We start from the raw sequence: 19,607 nt of genomic DNA, 5'->3' as shown, positions 1-19,607 counted from the left end.
ATGAATGGCCACTCCGTGGGAGCAGAGGAGTAATTATAATTCTATCAACAGGAAAAGTAGAAGAAATTATTTCCTGGGTTGTGAAAGGCTCGTGCCTTTCTTTGAATTTAGATCGTGCCAATTATTTAAGACATCAACACAATTCCATCCATAGAGTCAGACTGGAAGGGAAAACTTGCGAGGACTCTGAAAGGGCTACGTGGACTTGGAAGTGGAAACAGTGAAAATTCTTCTCGGAGGGGCTTTGGAAGGAACAAAGAGATTGAAGCCACAGGACTGTTAGTGAGGGGAGGACCCCCTCATAGAAAACTAGGTGGTCATATTGATCATATAGTTTCCCTGCACTAACTTCCCATTGTCTACAGATCATATCCAGATTTGTTAGCCTAGCCTTTAAGATCCTGTACAGGCTGATGCCAATGTGCCTTTCAGCTGTGTATTTCCTTTACTTACTCACCCATAATCCAGACATATGACTCTATTTGGAATTCTTTTTGTAACCTTTGCTTTCTTGCATATATCCCCATTCCTACAATAACTGTTGACAATGCCCTTCACCCATCTTCACACATCTAAGCGCTATTCATCCTTGAAGCCTATTTTCTGTGGCATCACTTTCAAAGAGTCTCCCTGATTGTCCCTGGTGAAAATAATTTCTCATTTCTCTGAGTTACAACACTTCGTCTGCCTTCCTTAAATTATGCATCACTCTACTTTGTACTGCATGTTTGGGTTCCCTCAAAAATTATACAAATCATGTAGGTAGGGTTGATATCCGATTCATTTTTGTATCCAGTACTGAACCTAATACAGCATGTTACACATAGAGGGGGCTTGAAATATGTATTTAATAAATGAAACAGAGAGGCTGAGTGAGCATTTTCTACTGTGAGAACTAGGCTCAACATTGGCCAGTGAAGAGGCAGTAGCAAACAAAACAGAGTAAAAACAAATAGGCCATCCAAGAGGTTCGCCTATCCAGAGGTGAAGTTCCGGAAGTGTACAAGGTGGTGGGCATCAATATTCATCGGTCACCCTCTGTGTCTCAAGATCCAAGTTAGTTGGTCTGTATTCATTACTCCAGGGTGACCCATTTAGTTGGTATTCTACATGGTAAGTATGAGTTAACTAGGACTCAGAGACTGACTAAGGCTAAGAGAAGCTAAGTAACTCATCTAGATGATGGATTCAAAAGTGTTGAGTTGGGACAGGCTTTAAACTTAGATCTCTCTGACCATGAAGCCCAGGCTTTCTGCACATCTTCCTGACACTGCCTTCTTTCACAGAGCATGCCTTTGTATCTGTGGTTCTAGGGCAAGGGTTACAGGGGGAAGACTGTTGGCTAAGGGTGACTCGCCCAAAAAGTATTCACACCCTCACCTGCAATGTGATTAAAAAAACAACAGGATAGCAAGTTGGAAATGAATGCTTGTGGTGATGGTAGTACACTCTGTACCCACTGGTTGTATTTTTTTATTGGATTTCTTAACATATCTTCATCCATACCTTTGGGGGCTATTTCGTGCACCCTTAAGAGCCTTACAATGTGGGACTCTTTAGTTACCAAAGCTACCGATATGTCCAGTTAAAACTATGGTCCCATGTTTTCATAGCACTCTAACACCTATGCTAAAAACTAACATTATCTTCCTGTTTGCCCTCAGTTGCCTTGGAGGTTCTGAATTCTTGGTTTGTTTTCCCATGGGTTCAAGTACCTTTAGGATTCCCACCATTTTAAAGGACAACATAGCCCTGATTGATTGTTCATATTAAGAGTAGCAGAGGTAGAATTGGAAACTTACTAATGTGGCACCTGTGGTTGAGGTTTTCACCTTGCACATAGTAAGTGCTCAATAAATGTTTATTGAATAAGTAAATAAGTGACTCCAATGAATAAAAATGTATTATCTCTCCAATTTAGATGATGCTAGTAGGGAAGGCTCTGTGCCAGCACAATCTCTAATTGCTTGGGTTTTATATCTTCCTTGCCCTGTCTATCTTGGGAATCTAAGGTACATTGGCCTGAGGATCAGTGTGCACAGGTGCACATTTAGGATGGTGGGACAAGGGGACAGGACTCTCCCACATAACTGTTGCTGTCCTTGACCGTGCTTGGGTCCAGACCCCCACTTCACAGACCAGAGAAAATCAGCTCCCTGAGTAAGAGGTGATGGTGATGGTGATGGTGATGATGAGTCAGCATTTCTCTAACCACAGAGTTAAAAATAATCTTCATCTCAGCCTACTTATTTCTCATGACTACTGTGACAGGTGGGTGGAGGAGTGCTATCTCCAAGGGAAAAATATGTTGAGAGCTGTGGTCCAGAATACTAAGGAACACACTTTTTTTTCAATATGTTTTTATTGATTTCAGAGAAGAAGGGAGAGGGGGGGAGAGAGAGAGAGAGAGAGAGAAACATCAATGATGAGAGAGAATCATTGATGGGCTGCCTCCTGCATGCTCCCTACTGGGGATTGAGCCCGCAACCAAGATATGTGCCCTTGACCTGAATCAAACTGATGCTCTATCCATTGAGCCAAACCGGCTAGGGCAGGGAGGCACTTTTAGAAAGGTTTACCTACTCCCATGCTGGGGCCCTGATTCTTCCCTGACCTCAGACACATAGTAAAATCTTGTGCCACACACTAAAGAGAATAGCCATGGCAAAATCAGAATTAGAGCTTAGCCTTGGAGCTTTTCTTTATGCCCAGAAGCCAATCCCATCTGAGTCCTGATTTAGGCAAAAGCTCCAAGATTTGGGGAGTCACTTTGACTTGAGAGACTTCAGAGCACAATAACCTGATCAAAACGGACTCCCCTTAACTCTCCAGATGCCCTCGGACTGGCAGAAATCACACTACTCCTATGAAGTCATGGTGCAATTTCTTAGTATAAGTCTTTGAGGGACTGAGCGTCGAAATATTTCTTATTTTCTGCCCTCCATTCCTTTCGAACTCTGTCTGCCCTTCCTTAAGTCCCCAACTCCCTGATATTCCCAGCATTACAGTGCAATCAAACAAAAGCTGGGGCCACAGAGGTGGGGGTCACGCTGTCATCTGAGATTATCTGTGACTTCAGGTATTGTCTGTGCATTTCCTCCTCTTTCTGCTGTTCCTCGGGGACCGGGCTGTGTGATCCCGAAGGATCTCCTTGCTTAGCTCGGATATGCTCCAGGTCACATTTCCTTCAGAACTTCAGCGCTCAGTCACGCTTCAGCAGCTGGCCGGCCTGCCTGCCTCCCTGAGCGAGGCCTGCTCTCCAGCTCACTGCCCCCTCCACCCTCTTTCTGGCTGGACTACTGAGCTCTTGCTCCTCCTTGTTCCCTCCCTCCAATGTTCTTCCTGTTGCTGTCTGGTTTTTCGGCAGTCTTGTTTACCAACTTTCCTTCTGGCTCCCAGCAGCCTCTTGGGCCTGAAGTCGCCACGCTCAGCTTTACTTTATTCTCCCAGGAGGCTTACAGGGTGTAAGTGCAAACAGGTGGGAATAGAAGCTTCGCTCTGAGAAGACCCTCACCTGCTGCTCAGCCCTGCAGCTGGGAAAAGCATGGGCAAGGAGGCCAGGATTTACATAACCTGCACTGTTAGACGACCCAAGATTTAGGTTCGACGGGGGCTGATAGGCGCTCAAACAGGCTTATTGTTGGGCATTGGCAGACACCTTTGGTTCCATCCTAAGCAGGTTGCTGCAAATGAGAGGCTTTGTTTCCTAGGCCTGGAATGGTGTGTGGCTGAGCTTTTCCAGGCCGGATGGGAGAAGGGAACCTTGCAGGCCTCTGGCTAGCTTGCCTGTGGTGGGCCTGAGGGTGGGGTTAAAACAAAAAGCTCATCTAGGTGTTAACCCCCTTTCCACTGGAAAAAAAAACAACAACAAACAACAAACAATAACCCAGTTATTCCAACTTTAATATGTCATGAATATTCTGTATATTTCCTAAAAACCTGCCATCAATTTGTATGTCTGGTCATATTCTACAACCCCTAATGGCCAGCTGTGGTTATTTTTAAGATCTTTTTTATTCTACCAGATAGGATGGAACTGATATCCTTTTAAACCTCTGTAACCAGAGTTCAGTAATTCCTCACCTCTTTCTGTTACACTTAATTCTTCCCAAAATATTTTCCCTTCTGTGATTCTTAGAAGCATAAACTTTTAGAGTTGACCAGAATCCTAAGTAGCATTTAGCGCAACCCTCTTATTTATTTATTTTTTAATTGGTTCTAGAGAGAAGAAGGGAAGGAAGTGAGTGGGTAGACACACACACACACACACACACACACACACACACGCGAGAGAAACTCCAATTGTTGCCTCCCTCACTTGGGCTCGAACCCACAACCTGGGTATGTGTCCTGACTGAGAATCAAACCCATAACCTCTTGGTGTACTGGAAGATGCACCAACCCACTGAGCCACACCAGCCAGGGCAACCCTCTTATTTTACAGATGAAGAAATGAGGCTCAGAGAGGCTTACAAACTTGAGCTCAGTAACACCGGCAGCAGGTGGGAGCTGTGTTATGGCCTGGCCTCCTGAACTCACTGCCATTTGAAAGCAGGTCTTTGCATCAGCTAATTCAAAGGTTACGTTTCCATTTAGTGTAATTTCACTTCCAGTGACATCTACCCTTTCTGATCCCCATCTCCCTATGTATTGTTGTGAGAAACCCCAGGATCCTTGACCTCAAGGAAATTAAACTAAATGCCAGGCAGGTTAGAGAAGTTGCAGTGAGCTATGGATGTAATCCCTGAAGATGCAAAGAATGGCATCTTCACAAATCCCAGGACCTGACAGGCAGGTTTCAGTTCTCACAAAAGAGGAGGCCAAGGGGCAGAAGCCACTTCCCTGCCCTCAGGAGTTAAAAAGGACAGGCTGAGTGTGTGTGTGTGTGTGTGTGTGTGTGTGTGTGTGTGTCCTGGCATCGGCATAGTGGAGAGCTGGAGGAATGCTAGCCTGACTGTAAAAATGGGAGACAGAAACTAGAGGAGATTTTTCAGAGACTAGAAGAGATTTTAAAAAAGAAAAAAGCAGAAAAGCATGTCTTATCCTTGAGCTAGAGAGAGGAAAAAAAGCTGGAGGCAGAGCAGGCTTGCAGTAGGCTGAGGAGGCCCTGAGAAACTCAGTTAAGATTCCTAGGAGCAGAGACTGGGAAGTGGGTGGCAAGAAGGAGGTGGGGACAGCTGTTGCTTTGATTTGATATTGAGTCAGTGTTCTACATGCATTAGTGCTGGGAGGGAGCCCAGGGCTTGCCCCCAACAAAAACAAGCCCCTCTGCAGCCAATACTGCGCTGTAGCAAAGACTGCAGTTAGGAAACAAAAAGGAAGAGGGATCTGTTCCCAAGGAGCCTCTTCCTAGCCTGAGCTCCTTGCTCCTGGGACTGAGCACCTCGTGTCAGTACGAAGGCTTAGCAGGGGAGACAAGACAGAGGAAAGGGATGGCTCAGGACGTGCTGCTTCTGGAAAGAGGGGTCCTGTGCAGGGTCTGATTCTAATCAGTTGTTTCTCCGGTGAGCTCCTAAAGCCGGCCTTGCAATCACTCAGTCCTGAGACATTTTTGGAGTGTCCATTGCCCCATTTCCTCATTTCTTTCCCCCCAGGCTCACACACTCAGAAATCAGGACCAGAACGACCTGGGATTTCCATTCTAATACAATGGAGTCAGGAGGCCAGAGTTGACCTGAACTTTGAGATGCCCCTTGAACCGAGTGCAGGCACTTATATCCCTCTGCTAAATTTATCTTGCTGTTTTCATACGGATGTAATAAAACTAGGGGGAAATCACCACCTCCCCTATCTTAGGAAATACTTGGAAAGGAAACATAACAGCGTCACTTGGTATGCAGAATTCAGTTTAGCTGGTTGGAAAACATGTTTCCTAGTAACTGTGGGAAATTCGGGGCTGCAAAAGGGCACGCAAGCCCAGAGGCATCGGGGAGAAGGAAAGGATGGACTGATCCCCTGAGGGTGAGAGATCTCAGTCCAGGCTCCAGAGCCTGCACCGACCCTCCCGAATGGTTGTTTGAGTGCATGGATGAATCCCCTCTTTCAACAGGCTCTGCCTTCTCAGCCTGATGACCTGGGGCGGTAGGTTACTATGCTGTGAAAAAGCTTAATTTGTTAGAAGTCAGGCAAGAAAGCATTTATCTCTGCTGGTTCTGATTTTACTGACTTGTTTTTATGGTTTCCCTTCCCTGGGCGATCTGTCAGGGTGTGGATGACAGGTTCAGGGCAGTGATTAGAACATTACATGGAAAATAATGTGTTCCATGCTCCACACCCACACTACTCAGGTTCCCCTTGTCTCCCAATCCTATCTGAGATTCGGTCTATTCTCCTCACTTTTTTTTTCACTTAAAAATGTGTATTTTTCAGAGGGGGGCACATTGTTCAATCAGCCTTACTTTATGCCTTCCTGGGAATTTAACTCTTCTGTGAAACAGAAACGTTATTCTAAATCTACAGACTTCACAGTCCCCGTCCAGAGTGGCAAATAGCACTGTTCTGACCCAAAGACCTCCTCTTCCTCTCTCTTCTTAAACCTTCACTGGGTGTCTCTTTTTCAATGTGCATATATATTCCAACTCGGTTATGTTCTTTTTTCCCTTCAATATGTGTCCCTCAACATACATGGCACACTACAGATTTCACTATTCATATATCTGTTTTCATTTTTTTCCCGACATAAACATGCAGCTTTTCTTATGACCCAGATACAGAGCCATTTTCACAAGCCCATTAATAACCAGAACCTCTTACTTCCAGAAAACCATATGGCTTAAATGCAGATCTTCTCCCCAAAGCAGAATCTAGGCTCTCTTTTCTGCTCACACTCCCCAGGAGAGGGCCAGATCCTCTCCTCCCCAGGGCTGAGGCTCAGTCCATCTGTTACTGACATTGGACTCCAGGGCTTGGAAACCAGAAGAGCGTTGGCAGTAAGCAGCCATGGAGGATAAATGAGAATATGTGAGCCCAGGGGCTTTGTGATGGGGTTTTTTATATTTGTCTGATATTACAGGATAGAAATTCGGGGAGGAAACATATGTGTTTGGGAAGATTTCATCTTTAAGAACTGGAGTAAGAACTGGTAGGAACGAGTAAGTACAGTTGTCCCACTGTCATTTTTGCATTTTCTGAGGAACAGATGATAGATGATTAGGAGCAGATGGTATAACTGGCCCCGCATTTTATAATAATAAAAGAGCTTGGCCCTCAGCTCTTCAAAGGCTGACCTAGGCTATACTAAGTCTCAAGTTACTTGTTATCATGTATTTATTAGAGTCTTGCTGGGTTTGCAAGAAGTACCAGGTATTTAAGACAGAGACTCAATAAACCAGTTTACCTCTGTAGCTTTTTACCCCACCTGAGGCTTTGGCCTGAATTCTAGAGTCAGAATAGAAGCAGAGAGCCAGGGCACAGAAGAAAAAGAAATGTATGAAGCAAGGATCTGCTTATTCCCAATGCAATCTGGTATTGGAAGTATTCGTTTTCATTCTGCCTTGCCAGTAACTGGAACTAGATGAAAGGAGTGGAGAGCTAAGTCATGGTTAGCTTGGACATGACAGGCTGAGACACCAGCCTTCATTTCTTTTTCTCTCCCCTAGGGCAGTGGTCAGCAAACTCATTAGTCAACAGAGCCAAATATCAACAGTACAACGATTGAAATTTCTTTTGAGAGCCAAATTTTTTAAACTTAAACTTCTTCTAACGCCACTTCTTCAAAATAGACTCGCCCAGGCTGTGGTATTTTGTGGAAGAGCCACACTCAAGGGGCCAAAGAGCCACATGTGGCTCGCGAGCCGCAGTTTGCCAACCACGGCCCTAGGGCAAGGTGATGCATCTGACTGTTCTGACCCTGAACTCGAAGTAAATGAGCCAAAGGTGCTTATGATTATTAATCAATACACAATTAGTGTAGGTCTAGCTAGAGTAAGAAAAAAACAACACACAAATCCTGAGAGAAGACCTCTAGGAGAAAGATGGAGAGCGATGATAGGGTTAAATGATCCCAGAGGTAAGAGTTCACATAGAAGAATGACACACATGTTGAACAAAATGTTGGAACCTCTGCACTAGAATCCTTTCTGAAACACATCTGCTATTCCTGAGAATAGGGGCCCAGGGAGAGGAGTAGATGGAAGATACTCCAGCTGTTATGTAACCCTAACTCTGTCTTCCGAAAGGCTTGCTCATGGAGATAAATCACTTCTATTACCTGTCCTTGAAGAATGACGTTTCTCCTGGGTTCAAATGAGGAAATGTAAGAGGGGTCCCCAAAATTCATTCTGGAAGCCTGATTCCCAAACCAAACTCTGCTGTAAGTCATGCATTGGTATTAACTTTTATATGAACTATTATGCAGACATTGACACCGGGAAGTGAGCACTTAGAAGGAGAGAAGCTCGTGCAATTCTTCTGTGATGGGAGAAACTAGCTGCCTAGTCCCAGACTGGCAGGGGCTGAGCATTCTCGGCTCCTTGCCACCCTTGATGTCATCCACTTATTGGCAGATACCCCAAGAGAGTAGCAGAATCCAGTTTAAAGATGCAGCTCCTGAGATTTGGCCAAGCACTTGGGCTCTGGATGGATGGGATGGTTAATGTACTTAAGGCCCATTTAGTTCTGTACAAGATGGTTGCAGTAAGAGGGGACATGACTCAGGGTTTTGATATTTGTTTTCTGTGCCTCTCATATGCTGAGTCCCTCCAGTATCTGTTCTGATAACCCATCACTCTGGGTTGTCTTTGCTTTTACTTCTAAGATTGAGGGAAAGGGAAAGAGAAGCTCCATGACAGGATAGCTAGCACTGGTCATCAAGCTCAAGTGGTTTTAAGCTCAAAATGTTTGTGCTTATAAACTGAGTAAGACTCATTTTGCATTCCCCATTTATAGGGCCTGTGTGGTTATTGTGCATGAGCAATCCCGTCTCCATCTAAAACATGTCTGTTTGTAGTTCTGTTTTTAACATACGAGTCCATAGATGACAAAACACCCAGTTCTTCTAAGGCCCTTTGAGGTCACTCTCTAGGCTCTAGTGCCCTGAACATTTCAAACAACAATTCTTTTCAAAATCAGAATCGCTTGTTTTTGCTGTCCCCTCCTACAGTTGGCTAGATGGCTGTGAGGACTCTCCACATATATAGCTCAAGGTTTTGTTCCCCTTTTCCTGGTGGATCAAGCCAGGGACCATCACCAAGATCCCGTGTGTGTGTGGCTGTAGTGGAGGAGGGAGATTCCAACACTGTTCCGAGGTGTGTCTTGTGGAGAGCAGCGATTATGAAGCAGGAAGGGAGAGCAGGACCGTGGACAGCAACAAGAAGAGTCTGGCGTGTCGCCATCAGGAGCCAGCACCTCGGAGAGCTCAAAGCACAGGTAGTTTGTTCACAAAGAACCAGGGAAGCAAGGGGGACCAGGGGTGAAGGCAACCAGCTCTCTAACAATCAGTCTAAAGGAACAGACACCAGGGCATCTGATAAGATCATGCTCCATACCCATCACTCGCTCTGATAGGCCTCCCGAAGTACTTTGTTTGAACCTGTCACATGTACAGCCAAGAGTATGTAAAAATGAGGACTACCACCAGACTTAATTTGTCAACATGAGCTACAGTAATTACGACAAATTACCTAAGTATTAGTGGTGGAAAGGGTTTTAATTTGCTACAACCAATTAGGAATGAAATTGCAGTTATCATCTAATGAGGTAAGCGGTGCCACAAAGCCTGTGTCCCCTCAGAGACACAGGGCATGAGGAAGTCAAAATGTATTACAAAATGTATTACAGTAAGATAGAGTCTGATCTGAATTGATGCTCTAAGGTATGCAAAATTGATGTGAATATTCCAGTCTTGATCATACATGGAAAGGAGAAATGGATCATGCCTCTTAAGAAGGGTATTGTTTTCAGGACTTTGAGGCTGCTATGTTAATTGGGGCATTTGGTCACTTTTCTTAGGCTGAGGGAAATTTTGATAAAGAGAAACTGCTTGGTCTTTAATCCTTGTTGCTTCAGTGAAGAATATGTAGCTTTACTGAGCCTCTATTTTGTAAAAACCTCAACAGCTTCATGTGTTCAAGACACTTGAGAGCTTGGTTTCTCAGTGCTAGGAGGGATAGATCTCCTTGTCATAAAAGAAGATTGAACTGGGTTTTTATTTGGGTTATAGGAGCCCTTAGCATTAACTGGTTCTGCCCTTGTAAGGAATCACCACTACTGCTGATTTTGGAGTTTATGGATGAACTTCTAGGATATGACCTCATCCAGGAAACAAATGTTCCAATACAGGGGCCTATAGCCAATGGTCAAACTGAAATTATTACATTTTAACATGAAAAAAATCAAAGGAGGAAATATAATTACCAAAACATTCTATCACCCGATATTTTTCATTCACTAGTAAGTAAGGAGCTGGTCCAGTCCACAATTTGTTTTCAGGGAGAATCTAGAGTCTAGAAACCATCCTTAGGTGAAACGCCATTACTTAGAAGTAGATAACAAAAGGGATAGCTGGGCCAGTATAGTTCTACTAGAACAGGAAACAACAAAGAATGTAACTAGCCACAGCCCCATAACTATGAAGATATTTTTCCCTAGCATGGGACTTGAGGAAAAACACCTTTTGATCAAATTCTACATATTATCTGGACTGCAATAAAGTAGTGACAGCAAGGAGTGCCAAAGTAAAATCTAAAGTTTTACAGAGCAATAGCTCAACTACCCAATCTGCTATTTCAAAATGATCAGAACAGCCCCCCCCCCACCAAAAAAAAAAGCCATCTGTAGAATTTGATGGCTGCAGAACTGAGTCACTCTCCAAGTGAATAGTGAATGTCTCCAACAAGGTACTCTTGAAATTAGATTTGTACCTTCTTCCTCCCTCAGTTGGAAGATGAAGGAGAGAGGGGGAGAGAAGACAGAGGGAGGGAAGGAGGGGAGAGGGAGAGAGGGGGAAGAAGGAGAGAGAGAGAGAGAGAGAGAGAGAGAGAGAGAGCCTAAGAGTAGTGAGTTGACTCATTTTACTGTCAGTCTCTGGCACAGTATTTCAGACCTTATGTAGCCGAAGTCCAGGTTGTGCCTGAAGGATTATGGGGAGTGTGGGGAAGCCAAGAAGAAGAGTAAAAGGACTACTTTTACTCTTACTTCTCTCTTTCAACAAGAATAATTAACTTTATGTGTTTTATTTATTTGGGAAAGAAGTTTACATCTTTAAAAAAAAAAAAAAAAGAGTCCGAAAACCACTGCCCTGGAGGGAACTACTAAAACCAAAGTGCTCAGTTCTAGAGAGAACTCTGGGAGAGAATCTGACGTAACAGCTGGATGGATGGTTGACTGTCCACAGCTGGGCCCCACCGCAGGCAGGCTGGTTCTGCATGGAATTAGCTAAACTGGAGACCAGTGTCTCTCTGGTGGTCTCAACTTCTCTGCACCAGAAAACGCATCTGTCTGAGGGAGAGCACACCCTTCCCAAGAGAACAGGAACAGGAAGAGACTACACAGCAGTGACAACCGCAACCAGGAACAGAAAGTGGGTGGAGTAGGTCTGCCAAGCAGATATGGAAGCTGCTCTGGAGCGAATGCCTTCTGGACTCCTCTGGCACACTGGGCATGATCTCTACACTGGGCACCTGGCCAGGGGGCTGCAGAATGGATGGCAGTGAACAGAAGGTCATTGGGAAGGGAAAAGAAATTCATGTGTGGGGCAGTGCAGTGCAAGGTTAACCTGCTATGACCTGGTCTAAAGCAAAGTGAGGCTGCCCACTCCTCTGTCTCTGCACTGGATCACCTCACGCAGTGCTAGAAGGCACTTGAGAAGGAAGAACCCAAGGAAGGCTGGTCACAATGTTGAATGTCAAAATGCTCACCAGAGACAGAACCACAGGACAAATTAAGTTCATGGGGCTTGTATTCCTCCCACACCTGGAGCTGCTAACTTCTGCCCCTCCTAGAGGGGAAATGTGAGAAGGAAGGGTCAGGTGGAAAACTCTGAATGTCTACACTGTTCCTGAGCTTCTAGCCACAGCACTAATGGCCAGGCTCAGATATCACTGCTGCCCTTCTCCATCCTCTCATCCTTGTTCAGCCTTCGGAGGCTGAGAAATGTATGCTGTACTCCAGGAAGCAACAAACCTCAGTAGCACATGAAATCTGTTTTTCTTACTCTACCAGTAAGTGGCACGAGCCGCTCTACCACATGCCCTGGACCACTCAAGCATCCGTGCATTAAGGTATCTTTTCCTTAAACCTTCGTACCACATATCTCCATGTTTTGGTCGAACATTACCAGGTATGTTCTGAGCCGCCTAGCTTCCTGCCCAGGGGCCCCAGACCAACTGAGGGGTACCAGATATCCCTTCTACATGATCCTGGTCTGAATGACTTCATCCATGAGCAACATACCTATGCGCCTACCTCCCACTATCAGAACTGGCATGGTTAGATCCAAAAATTAAGAGATAGAATTAATTTAGATAAAAGACCCTAAGTGGTTGTTGCTCTCATACATCTGAGCATCCTGAGACACTGCACACCAGACATGAGCCCACTGTCTGGACAGATAATGCTCCACAAAGAAAAGGATGCTTGCTTTGCCTCTTCCTAGTTAACAGACCTCTTCCCCATCTCCCCCATCCAGGCTATACTTTAAATATGAGGAGAGAGCATTTCTCTTCCTCTCAACCTTACGCCTGTGTGGCAGCTGGGTCCCCAAGCTGAGGACCAGAAAAGAATAGTGCAGTTGGTGAAGACTGAGCTAGCACAGAGATGTACTCTGTTCTCCAGTGTTTACGTTCTAGGGTTGAAGAGCTCACAGCTTTCGGGATGACTTCTTTCTGGTTAGGGTCCAGCCTGGCACCATTAGTTCCCACTGCGGAACAGTTGCAATGTGGGCCACGCCTGTCCCACACTTCCCAAATGCAGCTGGCAGGGTGGGAAGGCCAGGGGCTGAGTTGAAAGTCAAAGCCCATTAGAGGGTTGATACGGTGGTACAAACGCCCAGTGCCTCTCCTGGCCTTGCCCTTAACTTGCCTTCCATCCTGACTCTCCACACCTTCTCAGTGAGTTGGGTCAGCCGTGCAGGCCTCTGGGGACGGGGATCCACACAGCAGAGGGGAGGCTGCTGTCTCTGTGGTGACTCAGGCAGGAGCTCCCTTTGGGGTGCGTTGCTGGATACTGGGTGGAAGGAGTCAGCCAGCCCGCTCGCTGCAGGGAGTGGGATCCCAGTGTCCCCCAGCGGGGGAAGCCCCTTTATCATGCTAGAGACAGGGCTGGGGGAGGAGGTCAGGATGGAGTGGTTCTCTCTCTCCAGCACTCTGGCTCTTGGCCTGTTTTCTTCAAATGAAATTCTCTACATCATCCTCCCCAGCTTCAATCCCTTCCCTTTCCACCGGACCCCGCCCTGTGCCCATCCCTCCTGGCCACTGAGACCATCACCTAGGAGCCTCCTCCCTTTTTTCCTCCCCTGCGGTTCTTTCTGTTTTTCTCGCTGGCATCTGGCTGGGCATAGCTACCATCCTCCCCCTCACTCACCCCGGATCCCTTTCCTCTCAAAGGTCCCGTTTCCCCTTCCCCCACCCCCACCCTTTGCCCAGCTCCGACTGGGCTGGTGACTGGAGGATGCATTCCTTCAGTCCCTCCGTAGCCTGCCCTCCCTCCGCTGGGACCCGCGGCCCTGAGCTCTGGCTGCCTTCCTGTCTCCTTATAAACTGTCCCTACTCCCCAATTAGCCATCAGCAGCCTTTGAGAAAGCCGAGGTGCCCACACAACGCTGACCTACATAGCCGGTCCAGGCTGGGGAGGGGCTTCCCCAGGTCCCCTCGCCCCTGGCCCCGCCTCCTTCCTCCCGGCACTCTCCCTTCACCTCCTATCATTACAAACCAAAGGAGGGTTGAGTTGCAAACACGGGTTAGGGGGTTAGGTGTGCTACCCCACCCCAAATTTGAGAAAATCAATGTTTAGCTCTGGGAAGCTTTGGGTTTTCCGTGCATCCTGCTTCCCGAATATCTTGATCCTTCCTTTTGCCCAATCAACCTCCACCTCCTCCGCTCCCTCCTGGGTTTGCTCTCCCAGCCTCGGCCACCGCTGGCGACGCTGCCTTCCCGGGGCCCCATCCGCCCGGTGTTGTTGTTTTGCTCCAAGGAGAACCCCCCCCCCCACCGCCCGCCTTGCCCACGCCCCCTCCACAGCCTCACTCAGGCCCCTTCCCCGGCCACTCAGGTCCACCGCGGGTGGGGGAGCAGGAATGTTTGCATATAGCAGTTTGGGGGTGGCACTGGCCACCCAACCCTCCAGACACACAGACACAAACAACCAACACACGCCCTTACTGTCTCACTCCGCCCCCAACACACACTGACACAGACACACACACAGACACTGACACAGGAACGCAGCACAGACACCAGCGGAGACGCGCACACCCAGACGCCCGGATACCCACACCCAGACCCAGACCCCGGGCTGCCGTGGCAGACCCCCGCCCGGGGCACGCGCAGACACATCGGCGGTGTGCAAGGAGGGTGCACACCCGGCACACCCACGACCCACAGAGACACAGATGCTCAGACAGACACGGGGGTACTACCAATGGCTGGCGACTTGAACCCCAGGTTCCAGACAAAGCCAACAAACCCCTCGGCCCCGGGTGCCGCGGGCACCCCCGCCGGCGGCCGCCCCCTCCCCCGGCGCCGCCCCGCCCGCACTCACCGTCCTGGGAGAGGTTGGCCCAGCCCGGCGCCCCGCAGCAAGCGCAAAGCAGGAGCAGGGCCAGGGCCGAGGGGGCCCCCATCGCGCTGGCGGAGGGCTCCCTGCTGGGCGCGGGCGGCCGGGTCCCCGGGGGCTGGCACGGGGAAGGTGGACAGCGACGCCGACCAGGGGGCGCCCAGGAGCCGCTGCAACCCCGGGGCCGAGGCTGGACCGAGAGGGAGCTGGCGCTGCTGCAGTCGCGGGGATTAAATAGGACGCTTGGAGCAAACCATTCGGGTGGAGGGGGGTGGCGGGGGGCTGGGCTGGGCGCGGGGGGGGTACAGACTGCAGCATTCCCCGCTCCCACTGCCCCCCACACCCCTTCCGCGCCGGCGTGGTGTCTCCTGCCCTCTCCCCGGGGAGCTCCGCCAGCCGGGCTCGGGTGTGGAGCCGAGGGAGGGAGCTGGCTCAGCCACGGACCCGCGCGCACCCCTCTTAGGTTTGGGGTGGAGGGAAGGAGTTGGCATGGCCCTGGGCCAGCTGGCGGGAGCGGCCACTGCAGGCCTGGACCAGGGTGTGCCCACTAGCCCGAGGCCCTCCAGCCCCTCCCTCTTCTCTTTGGCAACTGAGATCCCAAAGAGCCCTGGGGGTCCCCCATCAACAGTGCGCCCAGGGACAGCATCCCATTGGGTAACCAGTTACCTTGACCTTCTCCTAAACACTAACCCCCCTAGTTGCTCTCACCCAAAGGCACTCAGTTAGCACTAGGGCAACAGCTGTGGCCCCAGGCGATTTCCCTTGATAGGCATCTTTCAACAAACCCACAGGTCATGAGACTGAACATTTCCCTGCATCCCTTGTCATGGAAATTACCCCCTCCCCCGAAGCAGTGACTTCCCTTCAGACTCCTACCCAACCCAGTGGCCTACACAGCAGCTCAGCAGTTTCCCCTTAATCTTCCCTATGTCCCCCTTTACTCCCAGTCCGTCCCTCCAGTATTTTTCCGGTTTTTTTTTCTTAATCTTTCAGAGGATCCTGTTTTTTCAAGTTTTCATGAGTGAGATTCCTGAATGAATGGTTTGATCTACAGACCCTGAGAAAGCTCCCTTTAAGGACCAATGTATATGTGACGAATGCAGCCCTTGACTGTGAGGCCAGACATTGTATGGAGGAGAGGCAGGGTGTCTGTCCTCCCCTTGGCTCAGGCTGCCAAGTCCCTGGGGCTGTTGTTCCTGAGTGTGAGTATCTCTGGAGAGCCTTGGTCTATCTCAGAAAGGGATCCTTCTGAGTCCATTTGCTCAAACCGAGCTTCTAAATGTTACAATCTCCGAATCCAATAATTTTGCATTTGTAAGCATTCTTTTAAAATATTTGGTTCAGCCTCTTATTCAGGTACACCTTAGGTCTAAAGGGCATTAACTGATCTGCCCAAGGTTATGCTGACAGTTAAGAGTAGAAAACACAAGTGTTTGTTAGGACATGGAACAACACGATCTTCACGGTGCCTTCTCTCTATGTGAGGCAATGTTTTGTCCCTAGAGGAGGGATTTGGGCCCATGTTTTTCAACTCTTGGACCAGTCCCCTCCTGTGCTGAGTCCCCTCCTGGGCCTCAGCCTGCTAATCCTTCATGTCTAGGTTCTTTTTCCCTCTCAGACAGGCTTTCTCAGGCCTCTGTGATGGATGCAAGGACAAGGATGTGGGAAGTACTTTGTAAACAGTAAAGCTCTATATAAATGTTAGTCACTGATGGAGAGGCCAAGAGAGAATATTCTCCAAGGACATCCTCCAGGATGGCCAGGTGCTGCCCCGCGGTTTTCCCCTCGCTGCTTCTAGAGCTTAGCTGTGGTTCTGGGAGAAGAGCTCTCTGCCTGCCTTTCGGACATTCCCGGAGTGGCTGAGTAGTTGTTAAGAATTGCTGGCAGTACAGTGTTTGACCACCTTGAGCCACCTTGACCCCTGCCAGTGACAGCAAACCATTCCTCCTCCCTGGGTTCTCTGGCCCCTTGAAATATCTGAGAGGCAGAGATGGAGGGAGTAGTGTGGTTGAGGGATGTAAAGACCTGGGTGTAAGAGAGAGGAGAGGATGGTCCATGGGGTGGAGGAGGGGGAGATCATAGGAAAACGGGACTGTCTTAAAGAGGTGAGACCAAGTTGGCCTACGTTTATCATGCAGAGAAAAGCAAGGAGCAGGTATGTTTCAAAAAGAGAATGGGACTTTGGAGGGGAAGGATCAGGCTATCCTAGTTAAAGCATCTTGATGGATAAAGAGTATTGCCTTTGGAGCTAGAAGAAACCTTAGAGATCATGTAAGTGGGCTTAATAGAGAAGAGGTTAGTGTGGGGATGGGGTGAGGGGGTGAGACTGGGGATGAGTGGGATGGGGACGGCAGGGTGTGGGATTAGGTTCCAAGCACCTCTGACTCATGGTCTTCTGCATCCGCTGCTCTGCAGTGGCCCCTTCGGCCTGTTCTCTCTGAACCCTTTCATGACCCAGCTGGCCCAGGCCTGCCTTGTCCTGGAACTGCCTGGGAGCAGAACCAAGTGTGGGTGGAGAGCAGGAGAGCTGTTCTGGAGAGAGAGTATTGAGCACAAGCAAATGAGACTCTGGAATGCTCTTTTCCTCCTGGCTCCCTTCCCCTTTTCTGCATCATCAGCATCAGTCTGGCAGCACTTTAGGCCTGGGAATTGTAAGCAGTCGTTGGCTTTTAGAATCACAGAATAAAAGAGTATTCGAGTTGTAAGAGACCTTTAAGATTACCTAATTAATACCCCTTGTTGAACAGATGATGAAAAGGAAACTCAGAGACACTAGGTCACTTTCTGTGCTCACGTAGCTGTACAGTAAAGGGTTACCAGCACCGGATAGGGGAGACACGCCCCACCCTTGGAGGCAGGAGGAATAAGTAGAAACAATCCCAATTTGTAGAGTTTGTACAAGAGGAGAAATTCCTCCCTCCCGCCTAGCTCAGAGCAAGAGGGTCGTTTCTCCTGCAGATGTGGATGTCTACATTGGCATAACTCCCTATCTGTAACTGTTCTTGTGCACCCAGCATCTTACAGGTGCCCTATCCAGGCACTCCAGGAATGGGGTTTTACAAAGAAGACTGACCTACAAGTAAAAGTAGGTAAAATAAAAGTATCCATGTTGGATTGTGATCTCTGCAGTTACTTACCACTTGAAAATGCTGTGGCTGCAATATGTGTTTCCCAGAGATTTGCACAAAGTCTGGAGTAGGTAGTCGGTGGGGTTAAAGAACTGGTAGCCACAGTGAAAACTGGGGGTTGGAGGTAGAGAAGGGGAGTGGAGGGAATGCAGGTTTTGGCTCCTGGATGCCCTGTCCACTCAGCAATAGCCTGGGTCACTGGGGGCGTGGAATGTGAAGCTGGCACCAGTGCTGGGCTGGACACAGCTGTGTGGGCCCTGGGCATTCCGCTCCCCACGCTGCCTCTGTGGAGGGAGAGGAGGGACTCGGCCTGAGTGGGGTGAATACTACATATTCTTCTGGGAGGGGGATGGCAGCACCTGGAGGGGGGAAAACAACTCAGCAACTTGGCTCAGTTCTGCTTCACACTCTAACCCTTCTCTGTGTGACTTGTTCTTTATCAGTAAATTCTACATAGATTTTCCATGTTGTTTTCCTCTTTAATTTTCCACCCAACTAAACCAGTGCTCCCTATTCTGCTTCTTACTTCCACTATCCAGTTTTAATGAGCCCCATCCTTAATGGTAAGCTCTGTATGGGTTTTAATTCTAACCTTCATTGAGTTCTAATTTCAGTCTTAGCCTTAATCTATCATAGACTCTAACCACTAATCCTAATACCAAACCCAAATTAATTGTCAATTTTAACCAGTATCTTAATTCTAACCTGTTATAAGCCAGCAACTAGGACAGCAACTTGCACATAATAAAAATGATCTTGGGTAGCATTTATTGAGAACCCACTGGATGCCGACTTGCACTGGGTACTTTACATGTGCACGATCTCACTCAGGTACCTGAAAGCATCCTAACGTGGTTGGCATTATTAGCTGCCTTACAACTATGTGGAAACAAAGGTTTAACTAGATTATGCAATTTGTAAATACTAAATTCAAATCCACTCTTTAATTTCTACTTGACTAGATAGCTGGTACTCATTCCTTTTTCCACCAACAAATACTTTTTTCAAAATCCTAATTCTAACTGGAGTGATTTCTAACATACTGAGTTTCTCCCAAGTATATTATTGGATTTTATCAACTAAATAGTAACACAAAGTAGAAACCAGCTGACCAACCAACCAAACACAAAGCCCAAATTTCTCTGCCCCAAAACCCCACTGACACTTAGAAACATTAAAATAACCTATGATAATAAAAGCGTAATATGTTAATCAGACCAGACAGCCGGACAACCTTCCAGATGTCCTTCCGGACGACTTTCTGGATGAAGCCAGGGCTGCAAGGGCCGAGGCAAGCCGCCACAGCTGCGAGGGCCGAGCCCCTTGCACGAATTTCGTGCACCGGGCCTCTAGTGTATTTATAAAGTTAAAACAATCAAACTAGAAAGAAACAAAGTGAGCCGAAACCGGTTTGGCTCAGTGGATAGAGCGGCGGCCTGAGGACTGAAGGGTCCCAGGTTCGATTCCGGTCAAGGGCATGTACCTTGGTTACGGGCACATCCCCAGGGGGAGGTGTGCAGGAGGCAGCTGATCTATGTTTCTCTCTCATCGATGTTTCTGGCTCTCTATCCCTCTCCCTTCCTCTCTGTAAAATATCAATAAAATATATTTAAAAAAAAAAAAGAAACAAAGTGAAAGTAAAAGCCTCCTTCTCCTTTCCAGCCTGGCCACCCTGCACACCCAGGGGCGTCATTGGAGTTGGTTGTGCAGCACAGTAGCCTGGCCTCCCATGGCATCAGCAGGCAGGGAAGGTCAAGGTAAACGCCAGTG

At 48.0% G+C, this 19,607-nt stretch overlaps 1 protein-coding gene across 6 annotated transcripts in view; it reads right to left on the bottom strand.

Annotated features, from left to right (window-relative positions):
• The window catches only part of CADM3 (cell adhesion molecule 3), a 31,518-nt gene extending 16,363 nt beyond the window's left edge, over positions 1-15,155 (bottom strand). For 2 of the 6 annotated variants that reach the window (XR_013959505.1, XR_013959506.1), the window contains exon 1: positions 14,695-15,155. Coding sequence is in view for 2 of the 6 variants with exons in the window: in XM_080649352.1 (XP_080505478.1) it covers positions 14,695-14,776 (82 nt within the window). In the remaining 4 variants the exon portion in view is untranslated. The remainder of the gene's footprint in view (positions 1-14,694) is intronic. The other 4 variants (XR_013959507.1, XR_013959508.1, XM_080649352.1 and 1 more) reach the window with 3 other exon arrangements.
• Positions 15,156-19,607: the final 4,452 nt, after the last annotated feature.

The sequence above is a fragment of the Plecotus auritus genome (assembly GCF_963455305.1).
Source record: "Plecotus auritus genome assembly, chromosome: 12".
In the NCBI taxonomy this organism is placed as follows: Eukaryota; Metazoa; Chordata; class Mammalia; order Chiroptera; family Vespertilionidae; genus Plecotus; species Plecotus auritus.
The sequence above is the reverse complement of the archived record's forward strand: the minus strand, read 5'-3'. Positions and strand labels throughout refer to the sequence as shown.